Source organism: Pseudophryne corroboree, chromosome 5, assembly GCF_028390025.1.
Source record: "Pseudophryne corroboree isolate aPseCor3 chromosome 5, aPseCor3.hap2, whole genome shotgun sequence".
In the NCBI taxonomy this organism is placed as follows: domain Eukaryota; kingdom Metazoa; phylum Chordata; class Amphibia; order Anura; family Myobatrachidae; genus Pseudophryne; species Pseudophryne corroboree.
The window spans coordinates 628440829-628461000 of record NC_086448.1 but is presented as its reverse complement, the minus strand read 5'-3'; the positions used below and the strand labels follow the sequence as shown (position 1 = coordinate 628461000).

The 20172-nt window shown below is 48.5% G+C and overlaps 1 protein-coding gene across 1 annotated transcript in view; it reads left to right on the top strand.

Annotated features, from left to right (window-relative positions):
- USP14 (ubiquitin specific peptidase 14) overlaps positions 1-20172 on the top strand; it is a 113045-nt gene that overhangs the window by 10260 nt on the left and 82613 nt on the right. The window contains exons 5-7 of the mRNA XM_063923570.1: positions 9260-9363; positions 9895-9953; positions 19815-19945. Of these exons, the coding sequence (XP_063779640.1) occupies positions 9260-9363; positions 9895-9953; positions 19815-19945 (294 nt within the window). The remainder of the gene's footprint in view (positions 1-9259; positions 9364-9894; positions 9954-19814; positions 19946-20172) is intronic.

The window sequence follows — 20172 nt, the reverse complement described above, 5'->3', positions numbered from 1 at the left end:
AAAGAAGATTATTTCAGATTCTACTGGAGGAAAGAGCCCTTTCCTTCCATCTGCACCTCACAAACCAAAACCTACAAGGTTTCGGTCCTTTCGTACGCAGGGCAGAGGTAACTTCCAATCCTTTCGTGCTTCCTCCAGATTCCCAAGAAGGGGCTCTTTCAGAGGAAGAGGATATCAGGCTATTCGCAGACCGGCCAGTAAGCCTGCCGACAAACCTGAGGCATGACGTCTCAGGTCCCCTGGAGGGATCAATGAAGGTTGGGGCCCGGTTACTTCAGTTCAGGGAAGTGTGGCTCCTATCGAAACCGGATCGGTGGGTAATGGGGGTCATTTCCAGAGGATATATGTTGGATTTCGAAGAGACGGTCCCAACCCGACTATTCATAACACCTCTCCCAGACGATCCCTCCAGACGGCAAGCTCTTCTTCAGGCAATCACAAACCTCTTACAAAATGGAGTAATCATTCCGGTTCCCTCTCATCAAAGGGGGCGGGGGTTTTACTCAGGTCTTTTTCTTGTGGACAAGCCGGATGGTTCGTTTCGGCCCATTCTGAATCTGAAGGCTCTCAACCCGTATCTCTCAACCCAAAAATTCAAGATGGAATCCATTCGCTCAATTATCGCCGCCATGGAGCCAGGGGAATATTTGGCTTCAATAGACATAAAAGACGCCTACTTACATGTCCCGATTTGGATAGGACATCAGTCTCTGCTGAGATTTGCAATCGGGCCGGAGCATTTTCAGTTTCAAGCTCTTCCCTTTGGTCTTTCTACGGCTCCCCGAGTTTTTACAAAGGTCTTAGGCCATGTAGTCGCAGTTCTTCGTTGCCAAAGGGTCAACATCACTCCATATTTGGACGACCTGTTGGTCAAGGCACCGTCAGCGGAGATTCTCACTCAGAACCTGCAGTTAACAATGGAGACTCTACAATCGTTCGGGTGGATAATCAACTTTCCAAAGTCATCTCTACTCCCTTCTCAGAAGATGATTTTTCTGGGACTTTTATTCGACACCAACAGCCAGAAGGTGTTTCTTCCTGCGGACAAGATTCAGGATCTGCAGTCGAGAATCCGAACCCTGTTACACTTACCAGTAGTGTCGGTCCTCAGATGTATGCAGGTGTTGGGCAAAATGGTATCCTCCTTCGAGGCAGTTCCATATGCCAGATTTCATGCCCGTCCTCTTCAAACGCAGATTCTCAACTGTTGGACTCGGACGGAACCACGTCTCGAATTGCAGTTGATCCGCTTGTCGATAAAGACTCGTCAGTCTCTTCACTGGTGGCTTCACAGTCACAATTTGAAAAAGGGTGCACCGTTCACAATCTGGTCTTGGATGATGGTCACCACGGACGCAAGCCTCAGTGGTTGGGGGGCAGTTTTCCAGACTCATCACTTCCAGGGACGCTGGAGCAATCAGGAGTCAAAATTGCAAATCAACATTCTGGAACTAAGGGCGATTCGGTATGCACTCATTCGCATTCAAACCATGGTGCAGGGTCAACCAGTTCGGGTGCAGTCCGACAATGCCACCGCAGTGGCTTACATCAACAAACAGGGAGGAACTCGCAGTTGGTCCACAATGAGAGAGGTCGCTCAGATCCTCGCGTGGGCGGAACGCTGGGTTCCGGTGATCTCCGCGATCCACATTCCAGGAGTCGAAAACTGGGAAGCAGACTTTTTGAGTCGTCACACGATTCATCCGGGGGAATGGGAACTTCATCAGGAAGTGTTTCTCTCTCTCTAGTGGATCGATGGGGAATGCCAGACATAGACCTGATGGCGTCTCGCCTCAACGCGAAACTTCCTCACTACGGAGCAAGGACTCAGGATCCACAGGCAATCCTGATCGATGCTCTTACTGCCCCATGGCAATTTCAACTGGGATATGTGTTTCCGCCAATCCCACTGATTCCGCGTCTACTCCAACGCATTCGGCGAGAGGGTCTCGCAGTGATTCTAGTGACTCCAGATTGGCCGCGTCGACAATGGTACACTCTTCTGCGCAGTATGGTAGTCGGAGATCCCTTTCGTCTACCTCTGCGACCAGATCTGCTTCTTCAAGGGCCTTGTCGCCACCCAGATTTACATCGGATGGCTTTGACGGCTTGGCTCTTGAATCCAAGATTTTGAAGGCAAAAGGTCTTTCTCGATCGGTTGTCCAGACGATGATTCGAGCTAGGAAACCGGTGACCTCAGGCATTTACCATAGAATATGGCGTATTTACATTGCATGGTGCGAAAAACGGAGACTGACTCCGCATTTGTTTAGACTACCTCGCCTACTCTCTTTCCTTCAGGAGGGTCTCGACAAGGGCCTAAAGCTTTCTTCACTAAAGGGTCAGGTTTCAGCTTTATCGGTTCTTTTTCAGAAGAAACTAGCAAATATTCCAGAGGTTCAAACATTCCTGCAGGGAGTACTTCGGATTCAACCACCTTTTGTCCCTCCGGTTCCTCCCTGGGATTTAAACTTGGTCCTTACGGCTCTTCAGACCTCTCCATTTGAACCTTTAGAATCAGTTGAGCTCCGTTATCTGACACAGAAAGTTGTTTTTCTGTTGGCTATTGCCTCAGCTAGACGAGTATCTGAGTTGGCGGCCCTTTCTTGCAGACCCCCCTTGTTAGTGTTTCATGAGAACCGGGTGGTTCTACGGACTAAACCTTCTTTCCTCCCAAAGGTTGTTTCAGCATTCCATTTAAATCAGGACATTGTACTTCCTGCCTTTACTCCGACATCTTCTTCTGGTGAGGACTCTCATTTGGCTCTTCTGGATGTGGTTCGAGCCTTGCGTATCTATTTGTCTCGCACAGAGTCATTCCGTCGCACGGATAACTTACTGGTTTTAATTGATGTTCCAAAACGAGGTTGGCCGGCCTCCAAAAATACTGTGGCCCGTTGGATAACTTCGGCCATAAGACAGGCTTACCTGTCTTCTCATGTTTCGGTTCCTGACTCAATTAGGGCTCATTCGACTAGAGCTGTTGGAGCCTCTTGGGCTGTTCGCGGTGGTGCATCTGTTGAGCAACTGTGCAGAGCAGCGACCTGGTCGTCAGTTCATACTTTCACAAAGTTTTATCGTTTTCATACTTTTGGTTTGGAGACTGCCTCTGTTGGGCGTCGTATATTGAAGACGGCTATGCCGTCACCGTCTCCCTCCTCTCATTAGCTTGCTTTGGGAAATCCCACAAGTAACGGCGCAGCGTCCCCCAGATGGAGGACAGAGAAATTGGGATTTTTGTTTACTTACCGTAAAATCTCTTTCTCTGAGTCCATCTGGGGGACGCTGCGATCCCTCCCATAGTTTGTCTGGTTTAATTGGTTAATTTTTTTATTCTGGTCTATCTCCTTTGGCTTGGCTAAACGTTAACTGAATATGGCTGAGCAGGAAGGAGATGGGAGGGGTTAGAGGGGGGAGGAGTCAGCTTTAGATTCTGTGCCAAACTCCACTACCACACACCTCTAACCCACAAGTAACGGCGCAGCGTCCCCCAGATGGACTCAGAGAAAGAGATTTTACGGTAAGTAAACAAAAATCCCAATTTTTTGAAATGTTTTCTTCTCTAAAATCCATTACTACATTTCTCTAACGTCCTAGAGGATGCTGGGGACTCCGTAAGGACCATGGGGATAGACGGGCTCCGCAGGAGACATGGGCACTTTAAGAAAGACTTTGGATCTGGGTGTGCACTGGCTCCTCCCTCTATGCCCCTCCTCCAGACCTCAGTTTGATACTGTGCCCAGTGGTGACTGGGTGCTTTCAGGGAGCTCTCCTGAGTTTCCTGTAAAAGAAAGTATTTTTGTTAGGTTTTTTATTTTCAGGGAGCCTGCTGGCAACAGGCTCCCTGCATCGAGGGACTAAGGAGAGAGAAACAGACCCACTTCTCTGAGTTTCAGGGCTCTGTTTCTTAGGCTACTGGACACCATTAGCTCCAGAGGGATCGGTACGCAGGTCTCACCCTCGCCGTCCGTCCCAGAGCCACGCCGCCGTCCTCCTCGCAGAGCCGGAAGAGAGAAGCCGGGTGAGTATGTGAGGAAAAGACTTCAGAGGCGGCAGAAGACACCTTGATCTTCATAGAGGCAACGCACAGCAGTGAAGCTGTGCGCCATTGCTCCCATTCACCTCACACACTTCAATCACTGTAAGGGTGCAGGGCGCAGGGGGGGTGCCCTGGGCCGCAATAAACACCTCCTGTGGCAAATACACATATATACATGTACAGCTGGGCACTGTACATGTATAAAAAGAGCCCCCGCCATGTTATTAGGAAATTTGAGCGGGACAGAAGCCCGCCGCCGAGGGGGCGGGGCTTCTCCCTCAGCACTCGCCAGCGCCATTTTTTCTCCACAGCACTGCTGAGAGGAAGCTCCCCGTACTCTCCCCTGCTTGACACACGGTGAAAGAGGGTTTTAAAGTAGGGGGGGGGGGGGCACATAATTGGCGCATATACATGCTACAAAAGCGCTACTGGGTAAACATTCTGTGTTTTTTCCTGGGTCATATAGCGCTGGGGTGTGTGCTGGCATACTCTCTCTCTGTTTCTCCAAAGGGCCTGGTGGGGAACCTGTCTTCAGAAAAGAGCTTCCCTGTGTGTGTGTGTGTGTCGGTACGCGTGTGTCGACATGTCTGAGGTTGAAGGCTCACCTAAGGAGGAGGGGGAGTGTATGAATATTAGGTCTCCATCGGCAGCGCCGACACCTGACTGGATGGATATGTGGAATGTTTTAAGTGCTAATGTTAATTTATTGCACAAAAGATTAGACATAGCTGAAGCTAGGGTACAGTCAGGGAGTCAACCCATGTCTGTCCCAATGTCGCCGGGACCTTCGGGGTCTCAGAAGCGCCCACTATCCCAAATAGTTGACACAGATACCGACATGGATTCAGACTCCAGTGTCGACTACGATGATGCAAAATTGCAGCCAAGGGTGGCTAAATGTATTCGATATGATTATCGCAATTAAAGATGTTTTGCATATCACTGAGGAACCCCCTGTCCCTGACACGAGGGTACACGTGTATAAGGGAAAGAAACCTGAGGTCACCTTTCCCTCTTCACATGAGCTGAACGAATTATGATAAAAAGCGTGGGAAACTCCAGACAAAAAACTGCAGATTCCCAAAAGGATTCTAATAGCGTATCCTTTCCCGTCACAGGACAGAATACGGTGGGAATCCTCCCCTAGGGTAGACAAAGCTTTGACACGTTTATCAAAAAAGATAGCGCTCCCATCCCAAGATACGGCTACCCTCAAGGATCCTGCTGACCGCAAGCAGGAGGTTACCTTGAAGTCCATTTACACACATTCTGGTGCGTTACTCAGACCGGCAATTGCGTCGGCCTGGGTTTGTAGTGCTGTAGTAGCATGGACAGATTCTTTATCAGCGGATATTGAGACCCTTGATAAGGATACCATAGGGCATTTAAAAGATGCTATCTTATATATGAGGGATGCTCAAAGACACATTAGTTTACTGGGTTCCAGAATAAACGCGATGTCCATTTCAGCTAGGCGAGTCTTATGGACCCGACAGTGGACTGGTGATGCCGACTCAGAGGCATATGGAGTTTTTGCCTTACAAGGGTGAGGAATTGTTTGGAGAGGGCCTCTCGGACCTCGTCTCCACAGCTACTGCAGGTAAATCAAATTTTTTGCCTTATATTCCCTCACAATCTAAGAAAGCGCCTCATTATCAAATGCAGTCCTTTCATTCAAATAAAAGCAAGAGAGTACGTGGATCGTCCTTTCTTGCCAGGGGTAAGGGCAGAGGGAAAAAGCTGCACAACACAGCTAGTTCCCAGGAACAGAAGTCCTCCCCGGCCTCTGCAAAATCCACCGCATGACGCTGAGGCTCCCCTGAGGGAGTCCGCTCCAGTGGGGGGGCGTGTTCGACTTTTCAGCCACATCTGGGTTCAATCACAGGTGGATCCATGAGCAATGGAAATTGTTTCCCAGGGATACAAGCTGGAATTCAAAGAGGTGCCTCCTCACCAGTTTTTCAAATCGGCGCTACCAACTTCTCCCCTGGAAAGGGAGATAGTGTTAAATGCGATTCAAAAATTGTGTCTTCAACAAGTGGTGGCCGAGGTTCCCCTGCTTCAGAGAGGGAAGGGGTACCCTGTTTGTGGTCCCGAAACCGGACGGTTCGGTCAGACCCATTTTGAATTTAAAATCCCTGAACCTTTACTTAAAACGGTTCAAGTTCAAGATGGAATCGCTCAGAGCGGTCATCGCCAGCCTGGATGGGGGGGATTTTATGGTATCGCTGGACATAAAGGATGCATACCTGCATGTTCCCATATATCCTCCTCATCAGGCGTACCTGAGATTTGCGATACAGGATTGTCATTACCAATTTCAGACGTTGCCGTTTGGGCTTTCCACGGCCCCGAGAATTTTCACCAAGGTAATAGCGGAAATGATGGTGCTCCTGCGCAAGCAGGGTGTCACAATTATCCCGTACTTGGACGATCTCCTCATAAAAGCGAGATCACGGGAGAAGTTGCAGAACAGCGTATCCCTTTCACTGAAGGTGTTACAGCGACACGGCTGGATTCTCAATATTCCAAAGTCGCAGCTGAATCCTACGACTCGCCTGCCCTTCTTGGGCATGATTCTGGACACAGACCAGAAAAGGGTTTTTCTTCCGACAGAAAAAGCGCAGGAACTCATGACTCTAGTCAAGAACCTGTTGAAGCCGAAACAAGTGTCAGTACATCATTGCACTCAAGTCCTGAGAAAAATGGTGGCGACATATGAAGCCATTACCTTCGGCAGGTTCCATGCAAGGACTTTCCAATGGGACCTATTGGACAAATGGTCCGGGTCACATCTGCACATGCATCAGCGGATCACCCTGTCCCCCAGGGCCAGGGTATCTCTCCTGTGGTGGCTGCAGAGTGCTCACCTTCTAGAGGGCCGCAGGTTCGGCATTCAGAATTGGATCCTGGTGACCACGGACGCGAGCCTCCGAGGTTGGGGAGCAGTCACACAGGGAAGAAATTTCCAAGGCCTTTGGTCAAGTCAAGAGACTTGTCTTCACATCAACATCCTGGAACTAACTATACAACGCCCTACATCAAGCGGAGACCTTACTTCGCGACCGACCAGTTCTGATTCAGTCAGACAACGTCACCGCAGTAGCTCATGTAAACTGCCCAGGCGGCACAAGGAGCAGAGTGGCGATGGCGGATGCCACCAGAATTCTTCGCTGGGCGGAGAATCATGTAAGCGCACTGTCAGAAGTGTTTATTCCGGGAGTGGACAACTGGGAAGCAGACTTCCTCAGCAGACACGACCTGCATCAGGGAGAGTGGGGACTTCATCAGGAAGTCTTCGCACAGATTGCAAGTCTGTGGGGACTGCCCCAAATAGACATGATGGCGTCCCGTCTCAACAAAAAGCTACAAAGGTATTGCGCCAGGTCAAGAGATCCTCAGGCGGTAGCTGTGGACGCTCTAGTGACACCGTGGGTGTTCCAGTCGATCTATGTATTTCCTCCTCTTCCTCTCATTCCCAAGGTGTTGAGAATAATAAGAAAAAGAGGAGTGAGAACAATACTCATTGTTCCGGATTGGCCACGAAGGACCTGGTATCCGGATCTGCAGGAAATGCTCACAGAAGATCTGTGGCCTCTTCCTCTAAGACAGGACCTGTTGCAACAGGGTCCCTGTCTGTTCCAAGACTTACTGCGGCTGTGTTTGACGGCATGGCGGTTGAACGCCGGATCCTAGTGGAAAAAGGTATTCCGGATGAGGTCATTCCTACGCTAATAAAGGCTAGGAAGGACGTGACATCTAAACATGATCACCGAATATGGTGAAAATGTTTCTTGGTGTGAGGCCAGGAATGCTCCTACGGAAGAATTCCATCTAGGCCGTTTTCTTCACTTCCTACAAACTAAAGTGAATTTGGGCCTAAAATTAGGCTCCATTAAAGTTCAGTTTCGGCCTTATACATTTTCTTTCAAAAGGAATTGGCCTCTCTAACTGAAGTACAGACTTTTGTGAAGGGAGTACTGCATATTCAGCCTCCTTTTGTGCCTCCGGTGGCGCCTTGGGACCGTAACGTGGTGTTGAGTTTTCTTAAGTCACATTGGTTTGAACTACTTAAAACAGTGGAGTTGAAATATCTCACTTGGAAGGTGGTCATGTTGTTAGTTTCGGAATTAGCGGCTTTTTCACATAAAAGCCCCTATCTGGTTTTCCATATGGATAGAGCGGAATTGCGGACCCGTCCTCAATTCCTACCTAAGGTGGTGTCATCCTTTCATATGAACCAACTTATTGTCATGCCTGTGGCTACACGTGACTTGGAGGATTCAGAGTCCCTTGATGTGGTCAGGGCTTTGAAGATTTACGTGGCCAGAATGGCTAGGATCAGAAAAACAGAAGCACTGTTTGTCCTGTATGCAGCCAACAAGGTCGGCGGCCCTGCTTCAAAGCAGACTATTGCTCGCTGGATCTGTAACACTATTCAGCAGGCGCATTCTACGGCAGGATTGCCGTTACCAAAATCGGTTAAGGCCCATTCCACTAGGAAGGTGGGCTCGTCTTGGGGTCTCGGCACTACAGCTGTGCCGAGCTGCTACTTGGTCAGGGTCAAACACCTTTGCAAAGTTCTATAAGTTTGATACCCTGGCTGAGGAGGACCTCCTGTTTGCTCAATCGGTGCTGCAGAGTCATCCGCACTCTCCCGCCCGTTTGGGAGCTTTGGTATAATCCACATGGTCCTTATGGAGTCCCCAGCATCCTCTAGGACGTTAGAGAAAATAAGATTTTAAACCTACTGGTAAATCTTTTTCTCGTAGTCCGTAGAGGATGCTGGGCGCCCGTCCCAAGTGCGGACTACTTCTGCAAGACTTGTATATAGTTATTGCTTTCATAAGGGTTCTGTTATAGTTTCGTCGGTTTTGGACCGATGATATGTTGTTGTTCATACTGTTAACTAGATAGTATATCACAGGTTATACGGTGTGATTGGTGTGGCTGGTATGAATCTTGCCCTTAGATTAACAAAAATCCTTTCCTCGTACTGTCCGTCTCCTCTGGGCACAGTTTCTCTAACTGAGGTCTGGAGGAGGGGCATAGAGGGAGGAGCCAGTGCACACCCAGATCCAAAGTCTTTCTTAAAGTGCCCATGTCTCCTGTGGAGCCCGTCTATCCCCATGGTCCTTACGGAGTCCCCAGCATCCTCTACGGACTACGAGAAAAAGATTTACCGGTAGGTTTAAAATCTTATTATTTCTTGTCTTGTAGATGGAATTGCCTTGTGGGTTAACAAACCTTGGGAACACCTGCTATATGAATGCCACAGTTCAGTGTATCCGCTCAGTGCCTGAGCTGAAAGAGTCTCTTAAGCGGTACGATTATACAGGAAATTGTGTTGCTTGACTCCTTCCTACTACTAGCCTTTCACTTACTACAAACCTGCGTTTTCTTATATGGAATAATGACATTCTACTTAGCCCATATGTGATGATTAATTGGGAACAATATCTTCTGGTAAAGCAACAAGTGGCAGATGACTGCTGTTTGTCTTTCTTTTTAAGTACAGGCACGCGTTAAATGCCTGCAAAGTCAATGATTTTTCAAAACTCTGCCCCACATTGGCTTGTAGTATTTATGGGTTGGGAAGGGCTTACATATGGTTTGACAATTACGTAAAGTAACATTTATTGTATGGCCATTGTTTTGGGTGCTGTGATTTTAAATTCACTGCGTTGGGGTTCTCTACTTATTTAATTCACTGCAAGATGATATGGCAGTGCCTATGTTCATTAGTGACCTATTTTGGGTATACTAATATGGTGTATACGGTTATGTCTAGTCCCAGAGGTTATGTTCTGTATTTTTGTGTTTAATGCTTATGCATTTTGTTTTGTTTATTGTAGTTATACTGGTGCCTTAAGAGCTTCTGGTGAAATGGCCTCTGCACAGTATATTACTGCAGGTTAGTACCTTCTCATTGTGTCTTTTCTCTTGATGTATATATTCTTTATCTTTTTGAAGAGCTATTTGGGAATGTGGCTGGAGGAGTAATATAATAGGCAGATGTACTAAGCCTTGGAAAGTTTCAAAGTGGAGAGAGATAAAGTATCAGCCAATCAGTCATGTTACAGGCTGTGGGCGGGATGTACTAAAGGCAAAATGCTTTAAGACCCCTGTTTTCTCTAGCATCCATAAGGGATATTGGGGAGATAAGTACGATGGGGTGTAGACTGGGTCCAAAGGAGCCGGTGCACTTTGTTTCTTCACTGGGGGTGCTGGCTCCTCCCCTCTATGCCCCCTCCCACAGGCAGTTTAGAAAAAAGTGCCCTCAGGAGAGGATGCACATCTCTGAGCTCCAGAGAGTTTTCTTCAATTTCTTTTTTATGTTTGTTATTTTCGGTATGCTGTTTGGGCAACAGCATACCTGCACCGTGGGAGTTAGGGGGGGATGGTCACTGGCCTTGCAAGGTATCGGAGGCGCTTCCCCGCTGCAGGACCACCGTCCTGAGGGGTTGTTGTTCAGCGGGGCACTGCGCCTTGGCTGCCACAGCCGCAGCACGCCGCACACCCCTAACACTGCCTGAAGGTGACGTCTGTGGTGAGTACAAGCAGGGGGGCCCCGCTAAGGGGGTCCCCTGGTTCAGAGTACTGCTGAACACGGGCGCGGAATACGGGACCCTCCTAGGGGAGGAACCCGCTGGAGCCCCCCCTGTGTAGACTGGCTTCAAATTACTTGAACTAGCACTTATGTGATGTTTTTAAGCAAACAGGAGACATTGCCAGTATAAAAAAATAACTTACTCCGGCGCCATTGGAGGGGGCGGAGCTACCTCAGAGTGGGACCAGCTGCATTTTGGCGCCTTCCTCTGCTTAATGGAGCCACAGACAGCACACCCAGCGCTTCCATTCTCACAAGACACGCTGGAAAAACTGGTACAGGGTGTAGCAAAGGTGGAGAGCCACTATTGTACACTATCTGGGTCCTCTACAGGACAGAAATTATTAGTGTTACTGTGATATAATTAGCTGTCAGCCTCGCTGGTGCTGTGTAGCTGGGGTGTGCCCCCTCTCTCTCTCTCTCTCTCTCTCTCTCTCTCTCTCTCTCTCTCTCTCTCTCTCTCTCTCTCTCTCTCTCTCTCTCTCTCTCATACAGTAAAGGCAGGCTTTATCAGTATTACTGTCTGTGTGTGTGTCATTGTGCTTACTGTGAAGCATTGGTAAACACAAGCTGTGCAGTGTATGCCACACCAGATTCTCTCCCTTATCAACTGATTCTGTTTCTTGTGAACAATGCAGCCAATCTTCACAAGTCAGTGAAGGGGCTGGGGAGAGGGTCCAGAGACCTCCTGGCTAGGGTCTCTTAAAACTATGATGTCTGATATGTCATCCCAGCTCACTGCAAATGTACAGAAAACTCAGCTACTACAACAGGCTGTTGCAGACTTAGCTGCTAGGGCAGATGTTACACAGCCCCCCTCTCTAACTCAGGACCACAAAAGTGTGGTTTGCCTGCTCTAATCTCTGATTGAGATGAGAAAATACAGGAGGATGGGGAGCACTTGGAACTTGTTAGTGGGGATTCCGATTCTGCTCCGGGTATTGAACCCCTCATTCTGGCTATACGGTACATGTTAAATTTTAGCTCCCTCTAGAAGACGCTGTGTCACAGCAGTCATTTTTATTTACACAAAACAAGCCTAATGTCACTTTCCCTGATTCTGCAGAGTTAGATGACTTACTCAAATCAGCCTGGAAAAATCCAGACAAAAAATTCCAAGTGTCAAAAAAGTATTTGCGCACTGTCCCATTTGCTCCGGAAGGTAGGACATTTTGGGAAGAACTCATGGGGGTTGATGTATCAGTCTCTTGACTGTCCAAAAAGGCGGTGCTGCCTTCCCCCGGGCTCCTTTACTATAAAGGATCCTGGGGACAGAAAAATAGAGGCTAAACTCCAATATATTTAGATGGCGGCAGGTTTATATCAAAGGTCGGTCATAGCGGGTTGCTGGATGACCCATGCTATTCATTCATGGGCCACTCAAATTCAGGGGGGCCTCTCTGGGGCTATGCCTCTGGTCACTACGGTGACCCTCCTAAGGCGCATTTAGGACACTACACGCGTCCTGTGTGATTCGGTCAAGGAGGTGGGGAATATTAATGCGAGGACTTCTGCCATGGCAGTGTCTGCACGCAGGGCTTTGTGGTTGCGTCAGTGGATAGCAAACTCAGAATCAAAGCGCTGTGTGGAATCCCTCCCCTTTTTGGGGAAATGGCTCTTTGGGGTTGAGTTGGATACGTGGATTTCCAAAGTCACTGCTGGGAAATTCAGGTTTCTCCCCTCCGGGGCCCCGCCGGCTAGGCGTTCCTACCCGGGGCCGTCTGTTCAGTCCTTTCAGTCAAACAGATTTTGTTCTAGGGCCAGAGGTGCCTCCAATGCAAATAGAGGCGCCAGAGGTAAGTCAAAAAGACCTGCAACCACCGGTTCTCAGGAACCAGTTCTGCTTCCACTAAGTCCTCAGCATGACTGTGCCCACCCACCCCCAGGAGATCTCGATGTGGGAGCTCGACTGCGTCACTTCAGCAGCATCTGGGAAAGCTCCTGCCAGGATACCTGAGTAAGGGACCTAATTTCTCAGGGCTACAAACTGGAGTTCAACTGTGCTCCTCCCCATCGATTTTTCAAATCAAGCTTACCAGCGTTGGCGAATATGCAGGTTACGTTGCAACAGGCCATCCAAAAGTTGGTCCAGTCCCACGTCATTGTTCCAGTACCGATACCACAATGAGGCAGGGTTTACTACTCCAATCTGTTTGTGGTTCCAAAGCCGAACAGCTCAGTACTGCCCATTTTGAACCTAAAGTCCTTAAAACCTTACCTAAAGGTTTTCAAGTTAAAAATAGAATCCCTGAGGGCAGTGATTGTGGGTCTGGAAGAACAGGAGTTCCTGGTTTCCCTGGATATCAAGGACGTCTACCTTCAAATTCCAATTTGGCCACCTCATCAGGCTTTTCTGAGATTTGCCCTACTGGACGATCACTACCAGTTCCAGGCACTACCCTTTGGCCTGTCCACAGCTCCGAGAGTGTTCATGAAAGTGATGGCGGAGAGGATGTTCAAACTCCGGGTCCAGGGGGTCAATGTTGTCCCTTACCTGGACGATCTTATGATAAAAGCAAGATCCAGGGAGCTTTTATTGCTACATATCGACTACACTATCCAACGTCTGTCATGCCATGGGTGGATTTTCAATCTACAGAAGCCCCACCTGGGACCGACTAAGCGGCTCCTGTTCTTGGGGATGTTATTGGATACGGTGTTCCTCCAAGAGGACAAAGCGAAAACACTTCAGCAGATGGTCCGCATGTGCTCCGACCTGCTACTGTATCCATCCATCTTTGCATCAGATTGTTGGTGAAGATGGTCGCCTCCTACAAGGCGATCCAATATGGGAGGTTCCATGCCAGAACATTTCAATTGGATCTCCTGAGCAAGTGGTCCGGATCACATCTACAGATGCTCTTCTTCAGGCCTCTCTTCTGCTCACGTATCACGCGATTCAAGTACACTTGGACATACATCAATCAGCAAGGAGGGACAAAAGGCAGAGCCTGCATGCGAGAGGTGTCAAAGATACTCCTCTGGGCGGAAAGAAATGCAAGAGCAATGTCGTCAATCTTCATTCCTGGTGTGGACAGCTGGTAAGCGGACTTCTTGAGTCGTCACAACCTCCATCCGGGAGAGTGGGGACTCCATCAGGTGTTCCAGCAGATCATCCACCGGTGGGGCTGCCCGCAAATAGACATGATGGCTTCTCATCTCAACAAGAAGCTTCACTGGTATTGTTCTCGATCCAGGGACCCTCAGGTGAGGGCAGTGATGCACTGACGTCGCCTTGGCCTGTCAAAGTCGAAAAATATTGCAATACACACATCATGTACAAACTACACACAGATGGTCTCCGTACGCGTACTTGTTCTGCCGTGCGTGCGCATAGTTGCAATTTGCGTATGGTCGCTCCCGCGGTCCTGTGCATTAGCGCGTGGTACGAGTATTTACGGTAAGGTTTGTAGTCGTATGGAAAAGCCATAAATACACATTACATATTAAATCTAAATAGTGCACAATGTACACACAGTCTCCCGGCATCACACCAGCAAGTTACAACAGTTTAAATGGTATCAGAACAAAGGGATTCACCTTTACAGGATAGGAAGGGACAGAACAAGGTTGTAAGGTGGTGTTTGGTATCCAGCTGTAGGGTATTTTAAGGGCAATATTCCGGTGTTGGTTTGCAGAAGATCGCACGCTCCTGCGAATAGTTATGCGCAGGATATAAGTATAAACTGTATTTTACTGTACATTTGTTATGCGGCGGGAACCCAGAGGAGACCACTTGCAAGTGCACCTGGAACAGACAACGCCCACCTATTCGAACCAACCTATGACCTCTTCTGTACTGTAAATGACCATCCCTGTGTCCAATGGATAAAGAGATTACAGTATCCATTGTGTTAGGTTTTGGAATATTGTATAAAAGAGCCAGCTGCATGCCAGGTCAAACACAGACTCTGAAGGTCATCTACCCTGATGACTGAGGACCAGACTGGGAAGCGCAGGCGAAAACAAACACGTATGTATCATTGACTGTAGCCATTATTCTATTGTATTATATTGTATCTTTATTGTAACCCCCTTTCAGTAATTATATGTTGGTGTGTCGGAACCCAGCATTTTAAATACAATCTGGTGTTGTGTTTCCTTTCCGTGCTAAGGTTATAAGTGTACAATCACATGTGTAGCTGCTAAGGGCTCACGGAGTATCTTTGGGTGTGTACGCACTGAGTGTACTTTGTACAGCCAGCGCAGTGTTTGTACGCAAAGTACGTACACGATACGGGGCTCTGTACGCTAATGGTGTAATAAGTACGTAGGTTAAGGATCAAGTATAGCGGTCTCAGCGGCTCCATTTAAAGTGTATTAAATGTCTTTTTAAAGTGTTGCTTTTAGTCCTGTAAGTAAACCGGCGTTTTACAGGCCTTACTGGCTTGGTCTACCTGTTTCCTCCGATTCCACGGACTGGCCTCGGAGAGCGTGTTACGCAGCTCTTCTGGACATGTCCGTCAAAGAACCTTGGCCTCTCCCACTAACCACAAACAATCTTCTTCAACAAGGACTGTTCGTCTGCCAAGACTTACGGCGACTTCGTTTGACGGCATGGAGGTTGAGCGGAACATCCTAGCTCACAAGGGCCTTTCCAAAAAAGTTATTGCTACCATGGTTCAGGCCAGGAAACCCGTGACGTCAAAACACTATCATCCTATCTGGAGAAGATATGTCTCTTGGTGCAAAGAATGCATGTATCCACCTGCAGAGTTCCACTTGGAACGTTTCCTGCAGGCTGGTGTGGATAAGGGCTTGCGTCTGGGTTCCATTAAAGTCCAGATTTCAGCTCTCTCCATTTTCTTCCAGAAGATATTGGCAGTGTTGCCAGAAGTTCAGACCTTCTTGCAAGGGGTACTCCACATACAACCTCCTTCTGTGCCACCTACGGCGCCCTTGGATTTGAATGTGGTGTTTCTACAGGCCTCCTGGTTTGAGCCTCTGATGACGGTAGAAGACAAGTACCTCACATGGAAGATGATGATGTTACTGGCCCTGACTTCTGCTAGGCGTGTCTTAGAATTGTGGGCCTTATCATGTGGACGCCTGGGTGCGGAAAGTTCTCACGGGTACGCAGTCTCTTTCAAGAGATGTCCCCCTCGCCAGTTTTGCACAACTGTTATCCCTGCAGATCCGTTGAAAGCGCAAGCTCTACACTTAGTTGTACAATCCCTCCTGGATACAGCAGTGGTAGTGCCAGTACCTCTGTCTGAGAGAGGCAGGGAATACTATTTGACCCTGTTTCTAGTTCCGAAGCCAAATGGGTCCTTCCGGCCTATACTCAACCTCAAATCGTTTAACAAATTTATGAGAGTGTCCAAATTCCGTATGGAAATGCTTCGCTCTATTGTACTGGCTATGGAACCTGAAGACTATATATTGTATCCCTGGACATACAGGATGCTTACCTGCATATTCCTATTGCCATGTCGCATCAGCAGTATCTGCGGTTTGCTCTTGGCAACCTACATTATCAATTGCAGGCCTTGCCATTTGGGTTGACCACGGCCCCTTGGATATTCACCAAGGTAATTGCCGTGATGACGGCTCATCTCCGTCGTCAGGGAATCGGGATCCTGACGTATCTGGACAACTTGCTGATCCTGGCGAACTCCCAAGAGGTTCTCCTCAGTCATCTGGAGCTGATTCCTCAGTCATTCCTACTAGCCCACGGGTGGGTCATCAACTGGAAAAAGTCCTCACTGGTCCCTGCTTGGCGCATGGTGCACCTGGGGGCACTACTGGACACGCACAGCCAACGATTGTTTGTCTCAACAGAAAGTCTTGAAACTTCAGGACAGGATCAGATATTTCCTCTCTCTCCCACAAGTGTCGATACACTCTGCAATGAAAGTACTAGGTCTCATAGCGTCTACTTTCACATGCTAAGAGTATGCTCAATTTCACTCTCGCCCTCTGCAGAGGTTAATTCTTTCCAAGTGGGACGGCCTGCCACATCGGATCAAGTCTCAAATGATCTCCTTGACTCCGGAGGTTTGTTTGTCACTAAGCTGTTGGCTACAGGACCAACAATTGAGCAGGGGCTGTCCCTTCTGGATCTCCAACTGGGTCCTCCTGACAACGGATGCCAGTCTGCGCGGTTGGGGCGTGGTGTTGGAGCAACACTCTCTCCAGGGTCGGTGGACCAGGGAGGAGTTTCTGCTTCCGATAAACATTCTGGAATTGCGGGCAATGTTCAATGCGTTGACACTGGCCCTGCCTCTGGTACAGAACAGGCCTGCTCAAGTACAATCGGACAACGCCACAACGGTGGCGTACATAAATCATCAAGGCGGCACTCGAAGCCGCATGGCAATGCTGGAAGTATTAAGAATCCTCCGTTGGGCGGAACGCCATCTGTCAGCAATATCGGCAGTGTTCATCCCTGGAGTCCTCAACTGGGAAGCGGATTTCCTCAGTCGGCAGGACGTTCATGCCGGAGAGTGGAATCTTCATCCGGAAGTCTTTCAACTCCTAGTGGACAAGTGGGGCCTACCAGATGTAGACCTGATGGTGTCTCGACACCATCACAAGGTTCTGTTCTTTGGATCCAGGACAAGGAAATCCACAAGCCGCGTTCATGGACGCATTGGCAATTCCATGGAACTTTCGGCTGCCATACGTGTTACCTCCAGTGTCACTCCTGCCCAGGGTTCTACGGAAGTTTAAGCAAGAAAGAAGAATACTACTTCTAGTCGCTCGAGCGTGGCCCAGACGGCATTGGTTCTCAGACCTGCAGGGTTTATCAATAGAGCGTCCTCATCTACTTCCTCAACACCCAGACCTCCTCGTTCAGGGCCCTTGTGTCTATCTGGACCTGGCCAGACTGGCTTTGATGGCGTGGCTCTTGAAGCTTCACTCCTGAGGGCCAAGGGGTTCTCGGAGGCGGTTATTCAAACAATGTTGAAGTCCCGCAAGCCGGCTTCTGCACAGATTTATTATAGGTTCTGGAACTCTTACTTCACATGGTGTGCTGCTAAGAATTATGATGCCAATTAATTCAGTAATTCTAGGCTTTTGGCTTTTCTGCACCAAGGCCTAGATTTAAGCCTTCGTCTGGCCTCCCTCAAGGTTCATATATCTGCCTTATCGGTGTGGTTTCAGTGGAAAATTGGGTCTCTTCCTGACGTTCATACTTTCACTCAGGGCGTGTTACGGATTCAGCCTCACTATGTCCCTCCTGTGGCTCAATTGGATTGGTCTGTTGTCTTAAATGCCGTACAAGAGTCTCCCTTTGAACCTCTTGAGACAGTACACCTTAAATGTCTTACACTTAAGTTTGTGTTTTTACTGGCTATTGCCTCTGCTTGGAGGGTGTCGGACCTAGGCGCTCTGTCCCGTCATCCACCCTTTCTGATTTTTCACCGTGACCGGGTAGGTCTTCAAACTCGCCCTGGTTATCTACCTAAGGTGCTATCATTTTGTCATCTTAACCAAGAGATTGTGGTTCCGGCCTTCATCTCTTCTGGTTTGTCCTCCAAAGAGCGGTCTTTGGATGTGGTACGGGCTCTCTCCGTATTGACGTAGAGAGGACTTATACCCTTTTTGTACTTTTTGGTTTTCACAAATGGGGCTGGCCTGCGAATTAGCAAACCTTGGCCAGATGAATTAAAATGGTGATTGCACAGGTTGGTCTTCCAGTTCCTGCTGCTATCAAAGACCATTCTACCCAGTCTGTTGGATCTTCTTGGGCGGCCCGTCGAGGCGCGTCCGCTGAACAATTGTGCAAGGCGGCTACGTGGTTCATCAGGTTCTATGCCTTTGATACTTCCGCCTCCCAGGATGCTTCCTTTGAACGCCGAGTCCTTGTACCTGCTACAGTGCGACCCCTCCCATGAGGAACTGCTTTATGACATCCCCGAGGTTATTCCTTGTGGAATACCAGTGTACCCCCCTGCAGAAAAGGAGATTTATGGTAAACTTACCATAGTTAAATCTCTTTCTGCGAGGTACACTGGATTCCACAGGGCGCCCACCCTGATGCACTTAGCTTCTTTGGGTTTGTATGGCATTAGCCGCTAGTCCCTTCTCCTGTCGTGAGACTAACATCTACCGTCTCTCTTACCTGCTACTACATTGGACTGGTTAACGAAACTGAGCTGCAGTGCCTGGAGGTGGGGTTATAGAGGAGGCGGTGCAATGCATACTGGGAACAGTTAAAGCTCTAGCCTGTTGGTGCCTCGGATCAAGATCCAACTGTACACCCCAATGTTATTCCCTGTGGAATCCAGTGTACCTCGCAGAAAGAGATATAACTATGGTAATTCTACCATAAATCTCCTTTTTCGGGTGTTTTACCGCATTTTCATGTGTACTAACCCCCGGCTGCCAGGTATTCGACGCCGAGGGCATCGCCATCTTTTTATGGCAATACCCTATAGAAGCCTATGGACTTCATACCGCATCCAGCTGCCATCGCTGCCCCCCCCCCCCCCCCCCATGCAGCCCTGCTCCCGGAACCCAAACTCCTCCCCCAGCAACATAGCCGGAGGTCCTTCCAGCTGCAGGGAGGAGGAGCCAGAGACTGACTGCTGGCGTCACCTCCTGGGGCTGGGAAGTGACAGAGACCCCTGGGAGATGACTGAGACCCCCCGCAGACCTTCTCACAGTTATCGCTGGGGGCCTCTGTCATCGCATTGCGATTTTAATAGCATGTGTTAGTACATATGTGATTAGCATTGCTGCGTGGGGCGGCGATTTATTTTAATACATCCCGCTTTCAGTTTGAAAAATGTCAGTTAAGAGCTGATTGATTCGTAGTTTCTCTCTCTACACCAGGCATTCCCAACCGCGGTCCTCAAGGCACACCAACAGTGCAGGTTTTAGTGATATTCAGGCTTCAGCACAGATGGTTAAATCAAAATAACAGATACTAATTTAGTCACCTGTGTTCAAGCCTGGATATCACTAAACCCAGGACCGTTAGTGTGCCTTGAGGACCGAGGTTGGGAAACACTGCTCTACACGTTATCACTTTCCAAGGCTTAATATGTTTGCCCCATAGTGAAATAACCATTAACCAGCATTATATGTTTCTGGGATATATTTGTCTATAGCTAAGTCACTGTCACAATTCAGAACTTAGGAGATACCACATTGGTGTCATTACCAGGGCTGTGAACTTTGCACTGTGTCATTGTTACTGAAGTTTGTTAATTTCAGCCCTTCGAGATCTATTTGAGTCTATGGATAAGACCTCTTCCAGTATCCCACCTATCATCCTTCTCCAGTTCTTGCACATGGCCTTCCCTCAGTTTGCAGAAAAAGGTGATCAAGGACAGTACTTGCAACAGGTAATTACTACAGTCACCTATGAATTTCCCTTCTCTACCATCCAATCTTGGGGACACTGCAGACTCTGAGTTACAGGGACTGACGCAAAGAGCAGGCACTAATAGGTAACTAAAAACTAATCTCTGTGCCCCTATAAAAAAAAAAAAAAAAAAAGTTGGAATGAAGTTCCCCAGATATTCCAATAGACTTTAGCAGCCAGGGTTTGTGGCATTATAGCAGTGGAATA